The sequence below is a fragment of the Elephantulus edwardii genome, unplaced genomic scaffold, assembly GCF_000299155.1.
Source record: "Elephantulus edwardii isolate Elephantulus edwardi_28Jun2011 unplaced genomic scaffold, EleEdw1.0 scaffold00037, whole genome shotgun sequence".
NCBI lineage: Eukaryota > Metazoa > Chordata > Mammalia > Macroscelidea > Macroscelididae > Elephantulus > Elephantulus edwardii.
Genome location: NW_006399787.1, coordinates 13,662,865 through 13,686,658, shown reverse-complemented (window position 1 = coordinate 13,686,658; position 23,794 = coordinate 13,662,865). Strand labels below are relative to the sequence as shown.

Here is a 23,794-nt window from a genome sequence, read left to right as displayed (position 1 = left end):
GGACTCTTAAGTGCCAGGGAGGCATGGCCCTTGGGTTATCATTGTAATTCCCAAAGGACGAAGGTACCAGAGATACCCAGTTTATCCATAGAAACCTTCAATACTGCAACTCGAGGCTTGAATTTTTTATTCAGTTCTTTCAATTTGAGAAATGCTGAGTGTGTTCTTCTCTTTTAGTTTTTACTTTACTTTGTTAAAGATTTTACTTTGTCTTCTAGAACTGCCCTTTGAAATCAGCTCTTTTTCACATCATCATTTTTGCCATTCTCATTAGCTACTTGGCATTCAAGAGCAAGATTGGAAGTCTCTCCTCTGACTCTTTTCCTTCTTCTCTGTCCTTTTTAATGACCTTCTGCTTTCTCTATGTATAAAGTCATTTATGTCAACCCCCAACTCACACATAAATAGAAAGAAGTAGGGTGTGTTAAGTTTACGGGCAGAGAGCAGTGAAAGATAAGTTCCTTGACAGACATAAAATGTAGAGATGACAATCACAATACAGATAGTTTTTGCATGAAAGGTAATCAAAAAACCTAGTGTACGTGACCTAACTAAAATTTTTTAGGAGGTTCATTCTTGCCATCTGTCTCTCTTATTGTTTCTTTTTAAAATTTTTATTTTATATTGGTTTGCATACAAAATTCACAATGTATACGTTGTGAAAATTCATACACATACATTGTGAAAATTCATAATTCTGCATACAAAATTTATACAATGTCTGAATTGTATTTCATATTATTATATTCCCATACACTGTATTAATTACCATTGAATTATGCCCACAATTATCCCATCTTTCAGGTTCCCACCAAATTGTTCCCATTTCCTTTAGCCCCTAGGACTTCCCATTAAGTCTGACTTCCGCTCCCAGTATTTATAGGTTTTTTTAACCATTATAATTATTTCTTTTTATTTGAGTTAACATTTATAAATTTTATTGATTTTTCATTTAGTCCTTCACAGACTTTTTTTTAAAAAAAATAGGTTCCATCATTTTTTCCCTTTTTATTGTGATTTTAATGTAATGAAAATTTACAGAAAAGTTGGATTTTCATTGATTCATTGTTGCACATTTTCCTCCCTCCCCCATTTTCAAAATGTTTAAGCACCAAGGAGTCAGATTTCCTATAACATAAATTGTCTGTTGATGTGGATTGACTTGTATCCTGTAAAATATGTGACAATTTAACTAGGCTATGATTCTCACTACTATACATCTACTTTGTGATTGATGTTATAAACCCTAACTTCTGTAAAGTTAATGATCTAAAGATAAAACCTAATTTGTAGAATTGGGTTTTACATTGAGTCAATCTCTTTTGAGATATAAAAGAATTAAAGAAGCAGACAGAGACCTAGGGCCTCAGTACTACCAGGTAGGAAGAGCTGGGAGCGGAGAACAGCCTTTGGACTCAGGATCCCTACTGAGAATCTTCTAGACTTAAGGGAAGATGGATAACAAGACACAGGGAGATTACCTGACCCACAGATGTTTAAAAGAAACAAGGACCTGTCCCCAGGACCACAGACAGAAACAGACTTCCCTGAAAGCTGGCACCCTAAATTTGAACTTCTACCATCCTAAACTATGATAGAATAAAATGTTGTTAAAACCTCCATTCATGGCATTTATGTAATTGGAGTAGTAGATAATACACCTTGAGAAATTTAAAGACTAAGGGATAAAATATGAATTTCAGGTAATTCTTTATTGCATTCACCAATGAGAAGAGTACCCTATTAAATTAGGGGCAAATATATTACAAGTCATTTAAAAAACAAACAAACAAAAGAAAAACACCAACAATCAGAAATGGTCTGGTAAAATAAAGCAGAAAGTGGTGGAGTACTTTTTCCTATGTAAAAATGCCCAAAAGAACAGAAATAAACTGAAGAGAAGAAAATTGAGTCAGAGATGGATGCCAGAAGGTATTTACATTAGTTCCTCACAATATTAAAGTGCCCAGAAAGAGGTATGAAGGGCAAATGCTGAAACCTCAGATACAAGTCCTGGTGTGTGGCTGTGGCATCCCAGAAGCAGAGAGACAGACATCATTTTCAGTCTATCAACGATCTAGAATACAAAGTAATAGCAAACAGCTATGCTGCATTTTCAGTGAAAACTTTTTTGCTTTAGTCCTTACTGCTTTCATTATCTTGAGTTTAAAGTATCCTTCTGCCTTGGTAAAATGTCAGTGAGACGGATTAACCAGTAGGTTATGCATCTGCTTCTTTTACACTTTTTTTGGGGGGGAGGTGTGGTATTTGAGATTGGTTTCAAGATGAGGACCCTTCATGATATTTTCCCAATTCCCCAACAACAAATGACCAGTCAACATTCAGGGAAGGTACCCAGTCTATACTACTGCTCTGCTCTTTTCTTGTTCCTATATGTGTGGTGGTGGTTGTTATTAGGGGCACTCTGATTCATACTGACTTTATATATAATAGCTTACATATAACAGAATAACACTGCCTGGTTCTGTGTCACATATATGTGTTGCTATTCATATGTGTGGTCAATTTGATTCCAACTCCTAACAACCCTGTAAGATAGAGTAGAATTATCCCATAATGTTTCCTAGGCTATGATCTTTATGGAAACAATTGAACATATAATTACCCACTCCCTTCCCTGTTTGAAAGCAGGAGTGGCATCCACTCCTAAACAACCTGTCTCCTGAAAACGCTATGAACTTTGATAAATGCTGAAAGTTGTAGAGGGGCTTCAAGGCTTTTGTTCATAGGGTCGCTATAAGTTGTGCTCAACTTGAAGGCAATCAACAACAATAACAACACCCTTCCTTGTAGAGCAGCTGGTGGATTGGCACCACCATCCTTCCAGTTAGCAGTCAGGCACTTCACCATTGTACCACCTGCCTTTTCTCCCAATGTTCTATGATCCACTCTTTTAGGTTGTGGACCTTGTCTAACTCATTGTTGAAGCCTTTTGTGCTCTGCACTTGTTGTTCTTAGGTGCCGTTGAGTACGACCCCTAGCAACTCTATGAACAACAGATCTGAACCCTGTTCTATCCTGTGCCATCCTCACACTTCTTGACAGACTAGAGTCCATTGCAGCAGTCACCATGTCAACCCATCTGATCAAAGGTCTTCCTCTACTTTGCCAATCCTCCACCTTTCTGAACATCATGTCTCTCTCCAAGGAATAGCCCCTCCTAGCAACATGCCCAATGTGAGGCGAAGCCTCATCATCTTTGCTTCCAAAGAGCACTCTGGCTGCACCCTCTCCAAGACATGTTTGTTTATTCTCTTGGCCTTCCATGGGATAATCATCACTCTTCTCTAACACCACAGCTTAAAGGCATCAATTCTACTTCTGTCATCTTTTTTCATTGTCTAGCTCTCAGATGCATAGCATGTAATTGAAAGACCATGGCTTGAATCAGACACACCTTAGTCTTTAAACTGACATTACTCTTCAATAATTTGAAGAGGTCTCTAACTGCAGATTTTCCCAATCCAATGTATTTCCTTATTTCCGGACTGTGGTAGCAAGGGTGTTAATTGTGGATCCAAGTAAAATGAAGTTGTTGACGGTTTCAATCTTTACTCCATTTATCATGATGTTGTTTATCGGTCTAGTGGTAAGAATCTTCTTTTTCTTGACATTAAGATACAATCCTCTGCACTTAGGAATAGTTCATTATTAATGGAATGAAAGCTTAGATAAGATGGAGAAGATATAAATAAGATGGCATAGTATTCCCCTGGGACTGCCTCTTTTGGGAGGAGGGGTATGGCAATAGAAACTTCTATTTCCCTGTGACAGAGTCAAATGACTATCGCTCTCTGCCTATGGTTTATTTCCCTTTTCCTCAGAGAGCAGAGCTGGTCTGTGTCCAGATGGATTTGTCAGCCATGAAGCCTCATCTCATGTTCATTTCATGAGTGAGAGGCAGAGGACCTTGGGCTGCTGGTAGAACAACACTGTAAAGTGAAAAACTGTCTATATATGGACATACATGAACAGGGTAAGATTATAATTTACTGTATTCTAAGAAGGGAACAGAGGTCATAAATACCCTTCATGTCTGACTAGCTTTTATTAAAAGAAAAAAGAAGAAGAAGAACAACAACAACAACAACCAGACATTGATTACACTCTGAATATGTGAGAAACATTACCCTGGACTCTTTTACAGATGTTATTTTAATAATTTTCACACATACCAATTCTGAAGAAGGTATTGTCTGTTGAGCAGAGTCAGTGAAGTCTAAAGATATTAAGGTGCTGATTCAAGGTCCCAATTTGAACAAGCTGGGATTAGAACCCTGGTTGTTTGTGTCCTCTGGGACTATATGATTCACATTGTTTCTCTGCCTCCTGGGAAGTCTGATGGTAAATACTTTCTGAACATAGTTTTCCTATAAAATACTTTATAAATTTCTTCGAGTCAACTTGGTTCACCTCGTATTTTATTAGGAAGCTCACTGTGATAGAACTCATTGGGACAGGCTGATAAAAGCAAAAATTTTCTTTGAACTAAAATTTTCATATTTCTTCCACAGTAATCTATCCTAGGTGATCCTGTTTAGCATCATCAACTCCAAAAGACTCTTCTTCCAAGAATTCCAGGGATTTGTGAAGGAGCTTGCTTTGTTTTTTAAGTAAAGTTCACACTGTGGCTATATTGGTCTATGGCCTGAACCAGCCACGAGCAATTTCCTGGTATCGTATATGAGATCATTATAAAAAGGATTTTACTATAAATAGGAAGCTCACCCGGACCTTGCAAGTGGGATTCAAATAGCGATTCAGCTTCTATGTATGGGAAATTGAGTCCAATTTACAGAAGAAGATGACAGGGAGGGCAAAGACCCTCTTGGTATCTCAAAGGCGGAGTGCACAATGATGGATCTGGTTTCCCCTTGATTTATGTTCATGGGCTGAGATCATACAAGAGATACAAGTAAGCTGCCGAGAAAATAAAGTGAGCCTTAAGACTTTCAGAATTTACCTGAGGGGAGAGAACTCAAAAAAAGCTCAAAGGAAAAAGATAGCGAAATCAGGATCAAAGTTCACGAAGAAATATTATAGGGGGCTGGGGAGGACCCAGAGAGTGGGAGTGAAAAGGCAAAGAAAACAAACCCAGACAAAGGAATAATCATAGTTCCAATCATCTAGTCATGACTCTCAGTGAAAGGAGAGTCTGGAATGAGACTAGTTCACACAACAGAATTTTTTAATTTCCATCATGACCGCTGGTGACTCAGTGTTATCCTCTTTCAAGCAGGAGACTTGGGCCTGATTCCCTGGCCAACACACCTCGTGTGTATCCTCGGCTCGTGTCCGTCAGTGGAGACTTGTGAGTGGCAGTAATGCCAAGCTGGCCAGTGACCATCCAGACCAAGATGCAGTAGAAAGACCTGGTGATCCACTTCCAAAAATCAGCCAATGAAACCCCTGCAGATCACAGTGGTCCACAGCCCATCACCGGGAAGGTGCAGGCCTAAGCAGCATTCCATCCCATAGTGCACATCCCACTGGGCTGTCATGAGTCAGTGCCTATGGCAAAGCGTCCATTAAAGCTCCCACCCAGACTGGGCTGTCTCTGTCTTCTGTCTGATATCTGCTGTGAATGTGCCATCCGTGAAAAGAAGGGCTAGTCAAGCTACCAGCAAGCAACACCCTCTCTTCCACCTTCTGCTGAGATCAGAGCTGCAACCCAAGTGTCCTAGGGAAACAGGAACCAGGCCAGAAGTTTGGGCTTCTCCTCGCCACACACACAAAAGCGTGGCCACACTTCCTGAGTACAGCACACATACCTGCCAGGGCCTCTGAGCGCAAACACAGCATATTGTGACTGCTGCTGGCCCCCGCAGCCCCAGCCCCAGCTGTTTTGCGGGGACTTGCTTGGTTAGGGTCTGCAGCCCTTGGGGAGACTGAAGGCAGTGAGCAGAGACCTCCAGGCAGAGATGTGCCTCTCTTCGCCCTTCTCATTGGTTACCCCCACCACCCTCCACAGGCTGACAGTTCCCCATCCCTCCACAGATCTGACACGTTGCCATAGCAACCAGAATCCTGGGCTCCAGCAGCCTCCAGTCTTGCCACCTGTTATTACTTCATCTCTCAAGTGTAAAGCATCCTAGCCTGGTGCCACTTGGCTGTGCAGAGCGCATCTTCAGAGGGCGGAATAAAGAGAAGAGAGAGGGAATGAGGAATATGGGAAGAAAGGCAGACCCAGGCTGGCTACGCAGGCATACTGGTCAGCCAGGCTTGTGGAGGCAGCTTTGGAGGCTGGACGCTGAGAGAGAAAAGCAAATCACCCTGCAGGCCTCAGCTGGAGGTCACCACCACATCCTGCTACCTCTACCAGCACCTTAATGAGGGGGACTGGCGGCACGCAGGCAGCTGCGAAGAGCTCTGTGCTGGGCCCATGAGGCGCTGAGCAAGGAGAGAGTTAAAAGTGGCAGGAGAGAGTCCGTGGGGAAGGCTGGACCAGAGGGCGAAACAAGCCTCAAAGCCTGGATAAATGGCCTTCATTCTCACGTTCTTGCTCACTCTGCTCCTTACGTATTTACTCACATAAATTAATCCCCAAGGTCTGACACCTTTTTTTCATTGCTTCCCTAGAAGTGATGAAAAAATAAATCCCATAGATTCAAAGAATAAAATGTTGGGGGTCCAGGCAGACTGGTTTTTTCAGGCCACCTGATTCAAGAGCTGAGGCTCCGTCTTGGGCCTCTGGGAAGAAGATAAAATGTTCCTCCCTAAACATGGAGAGCTGGGGGATCAAGAACCTGTGTCCACTCCCATGTAGCCATGAGGCCATCAGAGTCCTCAAGGGCCGAGAGCTCCCCTTCCTCCCCTGCCATTTAGCCGGCTAGCACCATAGCCCATGTGAATTTATGAGGAGGACTGCAAGAGGTGGGTGCCCTCACTCAAGATGCATCCAGACACTGAGATTCATGTGCCAGGAAAAAAAGGCTGAGGGCTCGTGTCACACGTCGTCACGTTTGTGGATGGGGCTGGTGCATCACCGCACTCCATCATGGGAAATTCTGACGGCCAAGGTCGCTGGGCGACAGGAGGAGCTGAACTGGAAGCCTGCCACACAGAAAGCTAGCCACGGAGGCCCTTTAAACAGTGAAAGGCAGGGCTCCTGGAGGGGGCTTTTCTCAAGCTCACAGGAAGGTTTGAGCACATGCTTGTCAAGAGGTAAGAGAATGTGCTACACGCAGTCTTTATGCTGCATTTAGACTTATTATTTGAGGATTACAATGGGGTGAAAGATGAGACAGAAAAGGCAAAGTTTTCCAAGCCCAGAGGAGCGAGGCCTTTCATCATTGTTTTTCTATTTGTGTGCGCAGCTCTTTCCCTATTAGCCAGGAGCTCCCTGAGGGCAGGAGCCCTGCCTTTCATCCCGAATTCTCAGCACCTGGCTTGGTGATTGACACAGTGCTGACAATAAATACTTAATGAAAGGATGGACACATCTTCACAGAGGCTTTTGGGGGAAAGAAATACATAAATCCACAACCAACAAAAAGATGGAAAAGACCAGGAATTGAGGAGATACACAGCTCCCTCCTCCCCTTGGAGTTGAGTGGCCACTTTAATACATGGCAAGAGTCACTCCCATTCCTATCAGAGGCAAAAATGTCGGTGAGTTGCAATAATGGGGTCCCCCTGTTGGGATAAGCTGAGCTGGAAGCCAATGAGCCTGCCCTCCCCCACGAATCCTCTTCTGTAGGTATTTCTTGGCAAACCAGGATGGAAGGAATTGAGAACTGCTCGCCCCAGAGTCCCAGGAGCCTCATCTTCAGTCCTTCTTCAAGGGCTCTTTACCAGCCAGTGAAAAAAACAGGCCTCATCTTTTAATGGTCGGTCAGCAGACCTTCATAGGGATAAAAAAATGTGATATGAGTCCCCCCACCCTTCCTTAAGCCTGCCCTCTTTTCCTTCCTTGTTAGCAAACATGGAAGCCCTAAGTGGTGCAAACCGTTAAGATGCTCAGCTGCTAATGGAAACATTGGAAGTTCAAATCCATCCAGAGAAGCCTGGGTAAAAAAGGCCTGGAGATGTACTTCTGCCATCAGCCATTAGAAGTCCTGGAATACTGTTCTGCTCTGATGTACGTACACCCCCATGAGTCAGAAACTGACCCAAGGGTAGCTGGTCACTGCTTTTATCAAATACAAAGCCCACCCCATTAGATAAAGTCCCTGTGAACATAAACTCCTAAAAACTGTGCCATGAAAACAGAAAGAACTGTCACACTCTGCTGGTCCCAGAGCCCCGTGAGTCCCAGCTTCTGTTTCTCCCCAACGAACCTACAGTATCCACTTATATAACAGGTCTCATCCTTTGATGGACATACATCTATCCACACGAATGTCTCCATCTCGGTGGATGTATTCAGTAAGAGCTGCAATTTGTCAAAAGATTGCTACTTTTTTCCAGGAGTTTATATACCGTGTCACCAGATCTGGGGATAGACTGTCACATGTCCCATCAATAATATCCTTAGTCCATTACCTAGAATACGATTTGGGCCAAGATCCTGGGATTGCCGTTATTATTCTCAGTGTTGATCAGGGAATGAACAATTAAGATACTTCAGTTTTCCAATGAGAGGTCATGTGGGTCAGCTCAAGCCCTTGTGGGCCAAAGTGTTATTCCCAGCAAATGAATCCGTTGAGGAAAAGCATGCCACATGCCTCTGAACGTAATTCCCCTCAAAGAATTGAATGTTGTGGGCTATCTAAGCCAGAAGAGCTTCTTTAGCCATTTAAATTGTATGGGTATTACTGCAATTATTAGAACTCAGCAAGCCACTTCTTATTTGCCCTGCCTTGCCACCCCTCCAGGCCTCCTCACAACCTCTCAAACTCAACTAGTCCATAAAGGATAAACATTTTCAATGTTCTACAGATTGAAAAGCCAAATTCAGGGAAGGGGCCGGGATGAGCTGCAGGCTTCAATCTTAAGGCACTGAGAAACAATCCAGAAACCACAGAGCTGATGGAGTGGAATAGTCAGGGGGTGAGACTCAGACAGGGGCCACCCAAAAGAAGGAAGGAAGAGGTGCTGAGAGCCCTATATACACGGCCCCAGATAGGACAGAAGCATGAGAAAAGGAAACAAGCCAGGCCTACCTACCCATTTAGATTAAAAGGACAACCAATTACCAAAGTGTATCCAAGACAACAAAGAGTTGCAAGGAAAAGCTAGAATATGGGAGATCTAAAGCTGGGCTTCTTCAAGGCCAAGTGTGGTTCCTGGACCAGCAGTACCACCCTCACTGGTGTCACCTGGAAACTTGATGAGAAATATACTTTCTAGCTTCTATCCCAGACATGCAGAAACTTTAGGGGGTGTGATCTTACAGCCTATATCTTCAGGACCCTTCCACGTCATTCAGATTGACACTCTTGTTTGAGAATCACTGTGTTAATACAACATATCACATTGTATCTCATTATATTTTCGGCTAATATTTCATATATTTTTGCTTCACTATAGATCATCATGGGCCAGGTTCAGATCTGGTGTTCATAGGGTTGCTATGAGTCGTAATCAACTTAATGGCACCTAAAAAGAAGAATCTTCTTTATGGAGGTCACTAGTGGTTCAGGGCTCTGGTGGAGCTCTGGTGGCCTCGCGGTAAGAAACTGCACTGAATTGTGCAGGAGTCGTGCTGCAAACCGAAAGGCACACAGTTTGAACCCACCAGTCCACTCCACTTCACAGGGAAAAGATGAACAATCTCCCATACGATTTACCACCTCTGAAAACCTGCTGAGGGTCAGCTATGGGCCGGTTCCAGCTCAATGATACACAAAAACAATAACATATTTAAGGAACAGATACCACCTGTGGGTGAGTGGAGGCTCATGGTTTGCAAAGATATAACATACAAGCCAAATGAACAGGCTTCAGTAAAATTTTCAGACTAAGATGGACTAGGATGAAAGACTTGCTGAACTACTTTTGAAAAATTAGCCCATGAAAATGATGGATTACAATAGTCTAAGTAGTTACCCATCACAGGGTGGATACAGTAATAGAGTGGAAGGTGATGTTTTGTTTTTTAAAATCTCCTATCAGTGGAGCTCTGGTAGCCCAGTGGCAAGAAGCCGAAATGCAATCCTGAAGGCATGTGGGTCAAGCCCACCAGCTGCTCTGCAGGAGAAGGATGGGCAATCTCATCCTGTGTGATTAACTGCCTCTGGAAACCTGCCAGAGGGTAAGCTATGCATCATTCACACATTAAAGCTTCCTTCGGAACCTTATGTGGTGGAAAGTGTCCATATGCCATACTATGAACAAACAGCTGAAGGTGGTAAGGAGCTTTGAAGTCAAAGTTGTTAAGAGCACTTGAGATGGCCTCTGATTCATGATGACCTTGTATGTCTTAGTTTCTTAATATGGCTATAACAGAAATACCACAGGGGAGTGGCTATAATGAACAGAAATATCTTTTTTCTTTTTTTTTTTTTTTCCAAATTCAGGGCACTACCTGCAGAAGAAGTCTTTCTTTATACGTTCTGTGGAAAATCTTTGGTCAGGTCTCAGTGTTGCTTAGAAATGTCCATGTGGCAACTGTCTTTCTACCTACCATTCCTGCTTGTTTATTTCTGTGCCTAAAGCAGATTGGTTTAAAGCACCTACATTAATATGGCATCATTGTTGTTGTTGGCAACATATAGGCCAGCATGCAGACAGGCTGTGTATGAGGTCATTGGTGGAGAATTGAACCCAGGTTTCTCTTATGGAAGATAAGGACTGTACCACTGAACTACCATTATCCCCTTTGAAGATTAAACTCACTGTCTTGTGGTCAATTCTAACTCATAGTGACCCCCATTAGAGAGAGTAGAACTGCTCCAGAAGATTTTTGAGGATGTAATCTTGCAAGCAGGAGTGGCATCTACTTCTTTTTTTTTTTTTACTTTTTTTTATTGGGAAAAACATATTGGGGGTACAAGAAGGTGAGGGTTGGGGGCAGAAGGGTGAGGATGGGCCAGGATGCAGTTGCAGAGCTGCACAGTTTGGTCGGTGGGGGGAGCAGGTGAAGGAAATGATGAGGGTCCAGTGGGGACCAGATGCTACAGAGGAATGACAAGCATTTTCCAATAGTAAGTAAACCAGCTGTCTTATTGATTTGGGAATTGGATGCCGACTCTCTGGCTTCTTCATGCTGAACAGGGGCGTAGATGTAAAGGGGAGAACGGAGGATGCTTTATCACCTTACTGGTGGTCTTGGGTTACAGCTGCTTGCCTTCTTGCTCTGTTAGAAGATATTTTCCTGTCATTTGCTCCCCTCTGGACTGCAAAGTGTTTTCCCAGGTGGGTCCAGTGGGGATGGCTGGTTGAACCCAGAGGCTCCATCCTCCTTTGCTTCCTTAGCTGTCAGTTGTATTTCCTTTTTGTCACTGGCACTGGGTTCAGGGTCAATTCTGGAGTAAATCTCAGAGTTAAGGTTACCTATAGGAAAGGGAGCAAACCTAGAGAGAACAAACTTGTGAGTTACAAATAGAAGGGCTTTGCGGGTGGGCATCTACTTCTTAAACAACATGCCTCCAGAAACTCTATGAACTTTGATTAATGTTGATAGTTATGGAAAGACTTCAGGCTTTTTGTTCATAGGGTCATTTTGAGTTGTGCTCAACTTGAAGGCAATCAACAACAACAATCTTTACAGACCAAAGCTTCCATCAGGCTGACTAGTGGGTTTGAATGTCCAACTTTTTGGTTAACAGTCTAATGCTTTAACCATAGCTTTATTAGGACTCCTTTGTGCTAAGTAAAGATCCTCATTAATACAGTAACTTCTTTCAAAAACATGTCTTTGCAATATGTCATATTTGGTAACTGGATGCATTTGGGGCTTTGCTTTCTTTGGTGACTTGAGCAAAATTGACAAAGCATAATGGTTTCTCATTCAACCATTCATATACACTTTGTTAGATATTATTAATTAAAATATCCACAACGTAGCCTCACTTTTCCTTCTTCATCCCTGTAATTCCCATTTCCATTAATCCTTCTATCCCCTTCTGCCTTCAGGGCTGGTGTTATCCTGGATAAATGCTGTTCTTTTGACCTTATATGTTTGGTTATTCTATGAAGCAGTATCTCCCTGATGTTAACTGGCCACATTATAGGCTTTTTCAGTTGTTTGAATGAAAGCTGAACTATAGGAGTGAATTTTGTTACAAACTCAAAGTGGGAGCTCCACCAATCTCTATCAGGCCAGTAAGCCTGGCCTTTGTCAAGTTTTTAAATTTCATTCCACATTTCCCTTCACTCTATCTAGGATCTTCTACTGTGGTCCCTTGTCAGCAGTGATGGTTGTTTGCCCTCGAGTTGGAAACAACCTGTAGCTGACCCTCCAGGGGGTTTGCTGAGACAGTAAATCCTTGTCCATCCTTCTTCCACAGAGCAGCTGGACGTGGATTCCAACTCTGTCATCCGTAGGAACAGAACACTGTCTAGTTCTTCTGATCTCAGGGTCACAGAAGTTGAGGTTGTCATGGTCCATCAGCCTTTTGGACTAATTGTTACAGTCTACCTTTGCTTGTTTTCCATCTTATTTCTTGAAGGAGAGATGAGTAGTTACACCTTATATGGTTGCTTTATAAACTTGTAAGAAACCATCCTCGTTGGTGATCTAGTAGTTAGGATTCAGTGCTTTTTAAAAAAAAATTTTATTCTTTTGTGCATGTGTACCATCAAATCAGATCCAACTGATACAGGAGGAGATTGCCCCACCTTCTCCAGCAGAGAATCTGGTGGCTTCAAACCACGTGCCTCTGGGATTGCAGTGCAGCTTCTTGCCACTAGGCCACCAGAGCTCCCCAAGGATTCAGTGCTTTAACACACTTAATCCATTGCTACTCACCCAAGCACAATGTCCAACATTGTCTTTGTTGTCTATGTCAGGCCTGGTATATGGATGCATGAGAAAAGTCAAAAATATTTGTTAGGACCATGACAAAGATGGTCCTTTTTGAACTGGCATTTAGATCCTAGACTGAAACTGGGGAGTTTCAGTGTCCTAACATAGTTGAATGAATGACGTCCAGTACCCACATATTTCAGCTTCCCATCTTGTTGACTCTCAGTTTCCTTGCATGTAAACCATGGTTACTAGCATATACCTCATGGGATTGCTGTGAACATTATATGAGAGGATGTGCACAAAGTACTGGCACCATGTATACATACATTCCTTCAATTTTTAAAAAAATTTTTTTTAAACTTCTGAGAAGGCAAGGGAAAGGGGAGTCAAAGTGCTTATTTAAATAAGCTTTCTCAAGAAGTGGCCCATGTTTCATGGCTTCACATTCACTCTGAGTATCTATGAGCAGGCCAGTCCAGCCTCTGTGTACCTTGGTGCCTTCTGGAGGACCAAACCTACCTTATCAGATTATTGACGGGAATGAACAATACACATGTCGTATGCTTAGAGCAGTATCTGACATAATCAAGGAATGTTAGCAAACTGCATGGAATTCTTCAATTATAGATTTTCTAGGTAATTCATCTAAAGAGCCTTAAGATATAAGAGAGGCTTTCAGAAAGGCAGGATATTGGGGTAGATGGGGAGGTGAGAGATGGGCTGATAAATAAATGGATATCACCTTTGGCTCGATTCTGATTCATAGCTTTCTCTAACTGGCTTTCATGCACGCATCTGATCAATCCAGTTAAACCAAAAGTATCCCTAGGGCTTAGGGCACAAGTATTTTACAAGGCCCAGGTACATCTGAAAGGGGAGGGAATTCTGGTGGCTTAGTGGTAAGGAATTGTACCACCAAGCCAAAGGTACATGGTTCAAATGAACCAAGTGTTGTACAGAAGAAAGAGGAGCAATCCTGTGTAACTTACTACCTCCAAAAACCCACTGGAGGGGCAGCTATAGGTTGGCTCTGACTCAGCGGTCCACAACAATTGTTACACCTAGCCCCACAACTGAGCACACTCAGCAAGCATTCAATAAACACTCACGTTTACCTATAGGTAGCAGCTGTGTCCCTTACTGAAGATTTAACAAGGATGTACCAGGGTCACATCAAGCCCATGTGGTTACAACAAATGCTGATGAAACCCCATCAGCCATTAGCTTCACAGGGATAGAAAAATCTCATCATGTTGCCTCAGACAGAGCCCCTGATTCCAATTAGCCATCTGCGGTCACAGGAACAGCAATGGGACATTAATGCTCAAAACGTCCTCTCTTGGTCCAAATGGGACAGAAATGGGACATTGGAGCTCAAGATGTTCAAGCATGGAGCGAAACCCTTATCTACCTCATCTCGTTTCAAACTCATGACAACTCCAGGAGGCCAACGTGATCATTATCTACTCATTATAGATGAGCCAACTAAGGGGCAGAGAAGTGTAAGTAAATAAGCCACCTCTACACAGCTTGGAGACAGAAGGCAGGGTTGCAGGGTTATACTTCACGGTCGGGCTGGCCAATTCTAAATTCATTTTCTTAGCCACTAAGTCAAGGCTGTGGACAACCCATTGGGCTGGAAAATTAACTCCATATATCTTTCAGGGGAGTCCCTGGATAGTGCAGATGGTTAATGCACTTGACAGCTACCTGAAAGATCAGAAGTGCAAGTCCACCCAGAGGAACTCAGAAGAAAGGTCTGATAACCTACTTCCACAATCAACCATGGGGAGGGGAGGAAAAAACCCCACTATGAAGCACAATTATCATTTGACATACATGGGGTCACCAGGAGTTGGAGTAAACTCAACAACAACTGGGTTTTTGTTGTTCTTTTTGTTCATTATTTTTGTTGTTTATTATTTTGTTGTTCTTGTTTGTTTATTATTTTGGCCTAGAACTTCCAGAGAAACCCCTCCAGCCAGCTCTTTGTAGCTTATCAACAGTTTACATATTAATCCATCTAAAGAACACCTGTTGATAGTTTCCCAATTTGCTCTTCAGGAAACCAGAAGCAGCTCCCATTTCCAGACAGACACAGCCCTGTCTCTGAATTTTCCTTTATCTGTCTTGTAACAGTGCCTGAATTTTCTGAGGCAAGGTTGTGTAAGTGATTAGCTATATGCACTTTATGGCTTTTCAGGCACTTTTCAGAATGCCCCCAAATTGTTAAGCTTATTTCCAAAGTGGTTTTCATTCTACCTTTTAAAGCTATATCTGGGCCCCGTATGCTAAAGGACAAGAATGTCAGAAGATTAACATCGGCTAGATCTTTCTTCATCGGTATGGCAATGACATAATGTACTGCTTTTAGATCATTTGCACATTATCAGACTAATTTTCAGATTATCTAATCAGCAGACATAATCCTTAATCAATTCGCTTCTCCTCTTTTTGTTTTGCTGAGTGTGTGCCCTCCAAAGACATACCAGGGCTGGGGCCTCTCTTCTTTCAACAGACTCCAAAAGCCAGGCCTACTATGTGCCAGGTGTGCCACTCATAGACAAAAGGAGAGACCTCTCGAGATCTAGACAGTCCAACTTCAAGTTCCCACACCCAAGAAGCCTGTCTGAATAAATGTTAAAGACACATTTTTTAAAAAAATCTATTCCATCTCTGAGCAAATCTATTCCATCTTAGAGCCTCTACATGCATTGGACAGAGCATGTTATATTTATTTATAATACTAAAAATGTGCTGTTTACCAATTAATAATGCTCCAGAAAGATTCCTTTTAAGTCACAATTTGCCTTGCTTTCTATTCATTGCAAGGGAGCTCTGGTGGTTTAGTGGTAAAGAGCTGCACTGCCAACTAAAATGTGCACTGTTCGAATCCACCAGCTGCTCAACAAGGGAAAGATGGGCAGGCTCCTCCCGCACAATTTATTGTCTCTGAAAACCCACCGGAGGGTCAGCGAAGAGTCAGTTCCAAAGTGACGGCACACAACAAATCTATCAATTGCTACTGGGTCCCCATCCCTTTCTGACAGAATAAAAACCACACCACCTGTCAAAAGATGCATTTCTACCTGTAGCCTCTGCCTCCATTTCTCCCACGTATTCACAGCCTCCAAACTCAGAATGACAGTCTAACTGAACTGCCTCCAAACCAAAATATTCCGTATGTCCCTGCTTTGGTACATTCAGATTCCTCTACTTGAAAATACCCCTCCCTTGCAATAAGCTCCCCTTCTTCAAGGTCTAACTTGAATATCACTCCTCAGTTGAGACTTATGCAAATCTCCCATCAAAGGAGTTCCCGGGCTTTATTGCATGTGCTCAAGATTGGATTACCTTATAACCAGGGTAAGCACAGGCTTCCTCGTGCTTACTTACTAATTTATAGTGAACAATTTCGCCTTCTCTTACATCAAAGACTCTGCTTCTAAGTATGGCTTGGTATCTCCCAAGTCCACAGCACTTTCCCACATGATCAAAACCTCTTCTCAAATTACAATCCTTGACAGAGGCGGAGTACCCAGTAAGCATGGTAAGCACAGGCTTATGTGTGCTTCCTTGGGCATGCTTAACCTGCCTTGGTGCTCTGCTGGCCTATTGGGGGCTCCTAGTGTTGACAGCTTAAAGAGAGGCAGCTTGAATCCACCTGCTCGACAGGAGAAAGAGAAACAGTCTCTTATGAGATGATGTATAGCCAATGAAAACCCTATAGAAGGTCAGCTAGGCGTCGGTTCTGACTCAACCACAATTAGTGTGTGAGTGACCTTTCTTATCGAATACCCTACCCCTGCATTCATTGGAAGAGCCTGCAAAGCTTTTTGAGGCCTGTTTGTAGCGCCCTTGCCAGTGTCTGGTTCATAAGGCCGGGGATGGGTCAAATAATGTGTATTTCCAACAAGTTACTGGTGATGCTATGCCACACTTGAAGCATTAGGAAAGCACTAAGGAGAGAAGTGCACTGTGCCCTTGAGCCTTTATCCACAAGTGTTACGGACTGAATTGTGTCCCCAAAAAATGTATTGTAAATCTTAGCGCAGTGGTAAAGAATTGCTGCCAACACAAAGGTTCTTTTGTTGTAGTCGTTATTGTTGTTGTAATGTGTCATTGAGTCACCTGCAACTCATAACGTCCCTGTGTACAACAGTCCTAAACCCTGCTCTATCCTGTGCCAAGCTCACTGTCTCTGACACACCTACCCCCATTACCCCAGTCACTGAATCAATCCATCTCATCGAGGGTCTTCCTCGCTTGTGTTGTCCCTCCACCCTCCCAAGCATGATGACCTTTTCTAAGGACTGGTCCCACCTTGCAACATGTCCAAAGTATGTCAGATGACGCTTCAGAATCCTTGCCTCAAAGGAGCAGCCTGGTCTCACCCTCTCTAGGACAAACATGTTTATTCTCCTAGCAAAGGCACGGGGTTCAAATCCACTAGTGGCTGTGCCAGAAAAAGAGGAGCCAATCTTCTCCCATGCAAGTTATGGCTTCTGAAAACCCGCCAGAGGGTCAGGTATGGGCTGGTTCTGACTGAACAGTACACAACAAAAACATGCCTATTTGGGAGTGGGTTGTCTTATTTTATGTTGATGAAATAAGGTTAGTGTAGTATCTCTCTTGAATCACTGTTTCTGAAGTTACAAAAGAGATGAAATACAAGCTAGGAAACAGCAGAAGGAAGAGGCTGTGACACATGAAGACCACCAAGAACACAAGGAAGAAGGGCCTCCCCCCAAAATCAAGAGAGAACAAGTCATACCCTAGGACCAATACCCTAAATTTGGGCTGCTAGCCTCCTAAAAGATGAGAAAGTTAATTTATTGGTTCAAGCCCTTCTCTTGTGATGTTTTTGTTACAGCAGCAGTATTGTTGCTGTTATATGCTGTTGAGTTACTTGTGATACAACAGCCCTGAAACCTGCTTTATCCTGTGTCAACTTTACTATCTCTGACACACCTAACCCCAGTCATTGAATCAATCCATCTCATTGATGGTCTTCCTCTCTTTCTTTTTTCTTCCACCCTTCCAAACATTATGTCCCTCTCCAAGGACTGATCCCTCCTTGCAACATGCCCAAAGTATGTCAGATGAAGCTTCAGAATCCTTGCCTCCAAGGAGCAGCCTGGTTTTACCCTCTCCAGGACAAACCTGTTTGTTCTCCTGTAAGTCCATGGTATATTCAACAATCTTTTCCAGCAACATCTCAAAGACATCAATTCTCTTTCTATCATCCCTAGTCATTGGCCAGCTCTCTGACACACAGCAAGCAATTGAGACGACTATGACCTGGATCAGGCGCCCCTTAGTCTCCAGATTGATGTCATTGCTCTTCAGTACTCTGGAGAGACCCCTGACAGCAGACTTTCCCGAAGCAGTTTGTCTTTTGATTTCCTGGATGCTGGTACCAAAAGTGTTGATTGTGGAGCCAAGCAAACTAAAACTGTGAACAAATCAATCTCTTCATTGTCTATCATGATGCTGCCAATTGGTCTAGTAATGAGAATCTTTGTTTTCTTGATGTTGAACTTCAATCCATATTGAAGGCTGGAGTAGCTAAGATAATACTTCTATGGCACTCACAGCATCCTTCTCTAGCTGGTTCTTTACATGTACCTTTATCCTCCTAGACTATGAGCACCCTAAGGACAGAACTAAGTCTTCTTCATGTCAATATTTCCCATATCTAGCCTATAGACAGTATTCCATTAATGGTGGTTAAACTGAGGTAGATATATGAGCGGGTAGACAGATGAATGTGCTAAACTGAATTTATTTACACAGCTTTTTCTTCCCAGCCCAAGACTTCATAGATGCCTGCTACCACCCTCCACTTCCACATCCCCCTCCCCGAAAAAATGCTGTGAACACATCATTTATCATAGATTTCCACTGTGCAGAGATGGTGAATAAGGTATTCAAGAAGGATTTTGACATTGCGAGTTTGTGTCAAAGAGCTTTTGCATTTTAATCCAATGCCTTTTCTGCTGGCACCACCGGAACCGTGCACCATTGTATTTTAGGAGTTACAATGCAGGCTTCTAAGTGAGCCTTCTCTCCCAGAGTCCTAATGTGCCTAAGCCCTCCCTCATTTTATTCATCTAAATGTATGGGGGGAGGTGGGAGTGTGCATATGCATTTCCACAAAATCAGAGAAACTGAACAATGGTGGTAGGAGATAGGGGAAGAAGGAAGAAGAATCCCTTCCCACACAGGGAGGGGAAAGACAGAAGTTCTACCGCGCATACTCGTCCAAAAAGAACTCTTTCCCCAAGGGGCGTATGTAAGCTTCAAGTGTCCCTGGATGCCTGTAGTTGAGGCAGAGAGGCAAGGACACAGAGGGAAAAGGGACAAAACTAAGGAGACATGAGAAACATGTAGGAGGAGACCTTGAGAAACCAGGGAAAAACAAAGGCAGCCGGGAGGGGCCGGGAATGCAACATGGAAGTAAGTGCTGCTGAGCCGGCAACACCAGGGCAGTGGGGAGGGGAGGGGAGGGCCAGCTCTCTGAGTGCCCTTTTAACAGCAGTAGGCACAGAGATGAGCAGTGGGCAGCTCAGGGACACAGCTGAGGGACCGAGCAAGGGGCAGCAGGAAGACCAAAGTCAAAAGGTCACTTAGTGCTGCCGGTGGAGTGACCCCAGCTGGCCGTGGGCCTGCCAGGTCTGTTTCTGCATTAGATCCTGCTGACAGGCAGCTCAGGTCACCCCGCTGCTCTGCTGAAAGGGGGAGGGGGAGCTGCCCCCTCCACGAGAGCCCAGGCCTTCCCCCTTCTCCTGGGGGCACTGCAGATTAGCCTCTTGGATTAAGCACTCCTGCTTCCCTCCCCCACTCAGAAAGCCCTGCTGAAGAAGGCTCTGGAAGGCGAGACCTTCTTCAGATGTGGCAGAGCTGTCACGTTCAATTCAGCACACAGGCTCAGTGGCATTTAGGGGCAGGATGGATGGGAGCTCCCCCCTCCACAAACTGTGGGAGCAGCTAATGACTGGGTATTAATGATGCTGGCAATTAGTGCTCCTGAGAAGATGGCTGGGGACTGCTAGCCAGGGGAATGTGGGCGGGACGGAGCACAGCTCGGAGCAGCAAACACATGGGTGGTGAAGGTGGTGATGCCAGTGGCAGTGGCGGTGGCAGAGGTGGTGGTGGTGGTGGTAGCGGTGGTGTACATGAGAGGACACGGAAGGAGTTAAATCTCTTGGATTTGTCCAAAGAAACGGGGGAGGGGAGCACTCAGAGATATTAAGGGTCTTTCTGTAACACACTCCCCACAAACAGAATGGAGCCAGCTAAACTTTCTGAGGGAATGCTGTGGAGGGATGTTACTAAAAATGTGTTTGTAAACACTCTAGAGGCTTCTCCCTGTGAGGAGGCCCCAGATCCATCAAGTTGAAAGCCCTCAGACAGCCAGATGACCCTCCTTGAGGAACCCCTTTCTCACCAGCAGCGGGAGGAGAGGAGGGGTGGAGTGGGCAGCAGTAAGGATGCTGCAGAGGACCAGGGATGAGGAGGCAGCTCCCCCCGCCACCCTTGAGGGCAGGGGAAAGCCATGCTTCTCCACCAAGCAAGGCTACAGGGCAGAACAGCTGGGAGGTAAAAGGCATCAACCAAAGAGGTTGTGGGGAAGGGCAGAAAACGTGTCCTGGTCATCAAGGTCAACCGCCAACCTAGAAGAAATCTGAGGGATACCCAAGGAGGAAATTGCCTCATTCCTCTTAAAGCCTGGAGGGAACTCTGGTGGCCTAGAAGTCCACTGGTAAGAAGTTGCACTGCAATCCCAAAGGCAAGCAGTTCAAATCTACCAGCTGTTGTGCAGGAGAAGGATAGGTAATTTCTTTCTGTGCAGTTAACTACCTCTGAAAACCCTCTAGAGGGTCAACTATGGGTTGGTTCCAACTCGACAGCACATAACAACAACAACTTAAGGTCTGGAGCAACTGCTCCTGGGATGCCATGAGAAATCTTCCTCTGCTGTTGGCATCTCCATAAATAAACACACACACAAGGGTTTGCATGAGGTTGTAAGGAAACCAAGAGAAATGAGACACACAGAGAGACACAAGCCAAGGAGAGAGAAGCATGGTAAAAACTCAAGTGTGAGTGAATTACTACCTCATAGCATAAACTGGTTAACATCAGAGAAGGGATGTCAAAAATATAAGCCTATGCCAGGGGAAGTGAGAAGCAATGCCAAGCTAGTAGATCCTTTAAAGTCTGTAGGGGTCACAAGTGGCTTATGATGTTAACTTACAAACTGGTGGATTAAACCCTTGGATGAGAGGCCTGATGATCTGCTAAATATTAAAACCAAACTCACGCCTGTTAGGTCCATTTCCAACTCATAGTGACCCTCCATTGGGTTTCCACGGCTGTAAATCTTACAGGAGGAAACAAGCCCAGCTTTCTCCCACAGAGCAGCTGGTGGATTCAAACCTTCAACATTTTGATTAGCAGTGCATAACGCACACCACCACCAAGGTTCCTTTCTCTCCTTCTCTGCAAAAAAATTACAGCCAAGAAAACTCTAATCTGAACCCAGGGGGTTTCCATGAGTTGGAGTCAACTTGAGAGCAATGAGTAATAGGTAATTGATACTTGAGAGAGAGTAACAGTCTCTCCTAAACACTTTGCAGATTTTCCAGAGTCGAGGGAGAATATTCTCAGCCTCCACAGCGCAGGGACAACAGCTATCCCTTGGCCACTTCTCACCGTTCTTTCTGTAGGCAAAGAAGGGGACAGGGAAAGGCAAATGCCAGCTGCTTCAAAAAAGATCAATTGACTTTTATTCCTGAAAGGTGAAAATGACTAAAACAAGGGAACTTCTTCACAGAGAGTTGACGGGGACACGTAGTATTAACAGCTGCACAGGAGTGAAGGTGGGCAAAGCTCTGTCAGGATACCTCCTGCCCCAGCTTTTCAGGTTCTGTCTAGATGACAAGAGTAGATAAGAACACAAGGGTTGGTCACACTAAAGTCTTAAACTCTGCAAGTTAATAAAGTTTAAAGATGGTCCTGCCATAAGGGGACTGCAGGGTAGACGTTGGGGTTAGCGAAAGAGAGGAAGACCCTCAGTGAGATGGATTGATACAGTGGTGATTGGAATAATGGGCTCAAGTGTGTCAGAGATCTCAGATCTATTGTTCATAGGGTCACTATGACTAGTACTCAACTCGACAGCACCTTATAACAACAATATGCTCAAGCTGGGCAATAGATTAGGAATATTCTCTTAAAAATCTTAAGGTCAAGGAGATAAGTGGAATGTCTGTTCTCATTGGCCTACCCAAAGGCTTTGATCCAGTACAGGTTGGCAATTGTGAACAGGTCTTCTGGATCTGACAGAAAACGGCACTGGGTCTGGCATCTGGCACTGGCCGTAACACTCACTTACCTTCTTTCCTCTGGTCACAAAGCTGGGTGTATGACTCCTGCCCAGCTGACCAATGGAACCGCTGACTAGAAGATATTGACAGCTTTTGCCATCAAAATATATGAAAATCTTTTGCCCCCTTCAGCACTGTTCCAGGCTAACAACTGGGAACTCACGTCTATGGTTCTCATTTCTGTGGTTAGGTGGGGAGCGGGTCTCCTGATCTTGGGCTTCGTCCCCTTCCTCACTGGCCAGGTGAGTGTGGGCGTAGTGGTAGCTGAGTCCCGGTCGGTTCTTGTAGCGCTTGCCACAGACTAGAAGGAGAAAGAGAAAGAGAAATCACAAATGTCAGCAGCCTTTGTAGGCCCTGCTATCAAGCTCCCAGGCAGAGATCCTGTGTGGCCACTGTAGAGTTCAGCTTACCTTTCAAAAAATGTTGACAGCCCACTACCCATTCCCTCCAGCCACAGAGGCAACACACAAGCCCAAATAAAGGAAAAAACCTAACAGGTTAGAGGATAAGAGCTGTACGGAAGATTCATTTCCTAGTTGTGAGACCCTGAGCAAATCAACCTCTCTGTGCCTCAGTTTCTTCCAAAGTAAAATGGGAAGAATAATAATATTATTATAGTAGTACTTACCTCATAGGGTTGTTGTGCTATGTTAATCTATACAAAGCCCTTAGACCAGTACTAGCCATACAGTAAGAGTGATTGTTATTATCATAACTTTGAAGTCAAAGGACCCTAGGAAGCTATCTAACACAATCACAACCCATGGCACAGATGAGGTAAGTGAGGTAAAGAAATTTGCCTGGGGACACACAACTATTTAGTAGCAATACCTTGAGAAATCAGGTCTAGATTTCCATACACTGTACATGCCACCACCCTATAGCTACCTATTAGGTAGAAAAGCTTTACATGAATAATATAACATGCCTGGGAAAAGCAGAGGTACTGCAAAGGAGCAAAGGCCTCCAAAGAGATAGATTTGTGTTCTGACTACAACAATGAGCTTAAACACTGAGACTGAGAGGATGGTACTGGGGGAGACACGGTTTCTTTGTGTGGTACATAGAGGTGCTATGAGTTAGGGTCAATGAAAACCATCTAACAACAAAACCAATATTGTTAATATATCATAATATAACAAATATAATGTAACAAATATAACAAACATAATATAACAAATAGAATAGAATAGAATTAATAATAAATATAATATAATTAATATAATATTAATCAGGAAGGTCCAACCTAAACCAACACTGGATGGCAGACCCAATGGAGGTTGCACCCTCCTCCTTTCCATCTATTGAGCCTCTATCTTGTGATTGACACAGACAGTTTGTACCTAAAGGTTGGCGGTTCCAACTCATCCTACAGGCAATGCCATGGAAGGGCCTAGCCATCTGCTTCTGGAAAGATTACAACCCAGAAATCCTATAGTAGCAGTTACACTTGGCAACACAGGAGGTCACCATGAGTGAGAATTGATGCGATGCCAGTGGGTTTATAATATAATGTAATATATAATAT

The 23,794-nt window shown here is 43.8% G+C and overlaps 1 protein-coding gene across 2 annotated transcripts in view; it reads right to left on the bottom strand.

Moving 5' to 3' along the window:
* The window catches only part of DPF3 (D4, zinc and double PHD fingers, family 3), a 389,049-nt gene that overhangs the window by 64,555 nt on the left and 300,700 nt on the right, over positions 1–23,794 (bottom strand). For both annotated transcript variants that reach the window (XM_006884717.1, XM_006884718.1), the window contains exon 7: positions 22,430–22,567. In XM_006884717.1, the coding sequence (XP_006884779.1) occupies positions 22,430–22,567 (138 nt within the window). The remainder of the gene's footprint in view (positions 1–22,429; positions 22,568–23,794) is intronic.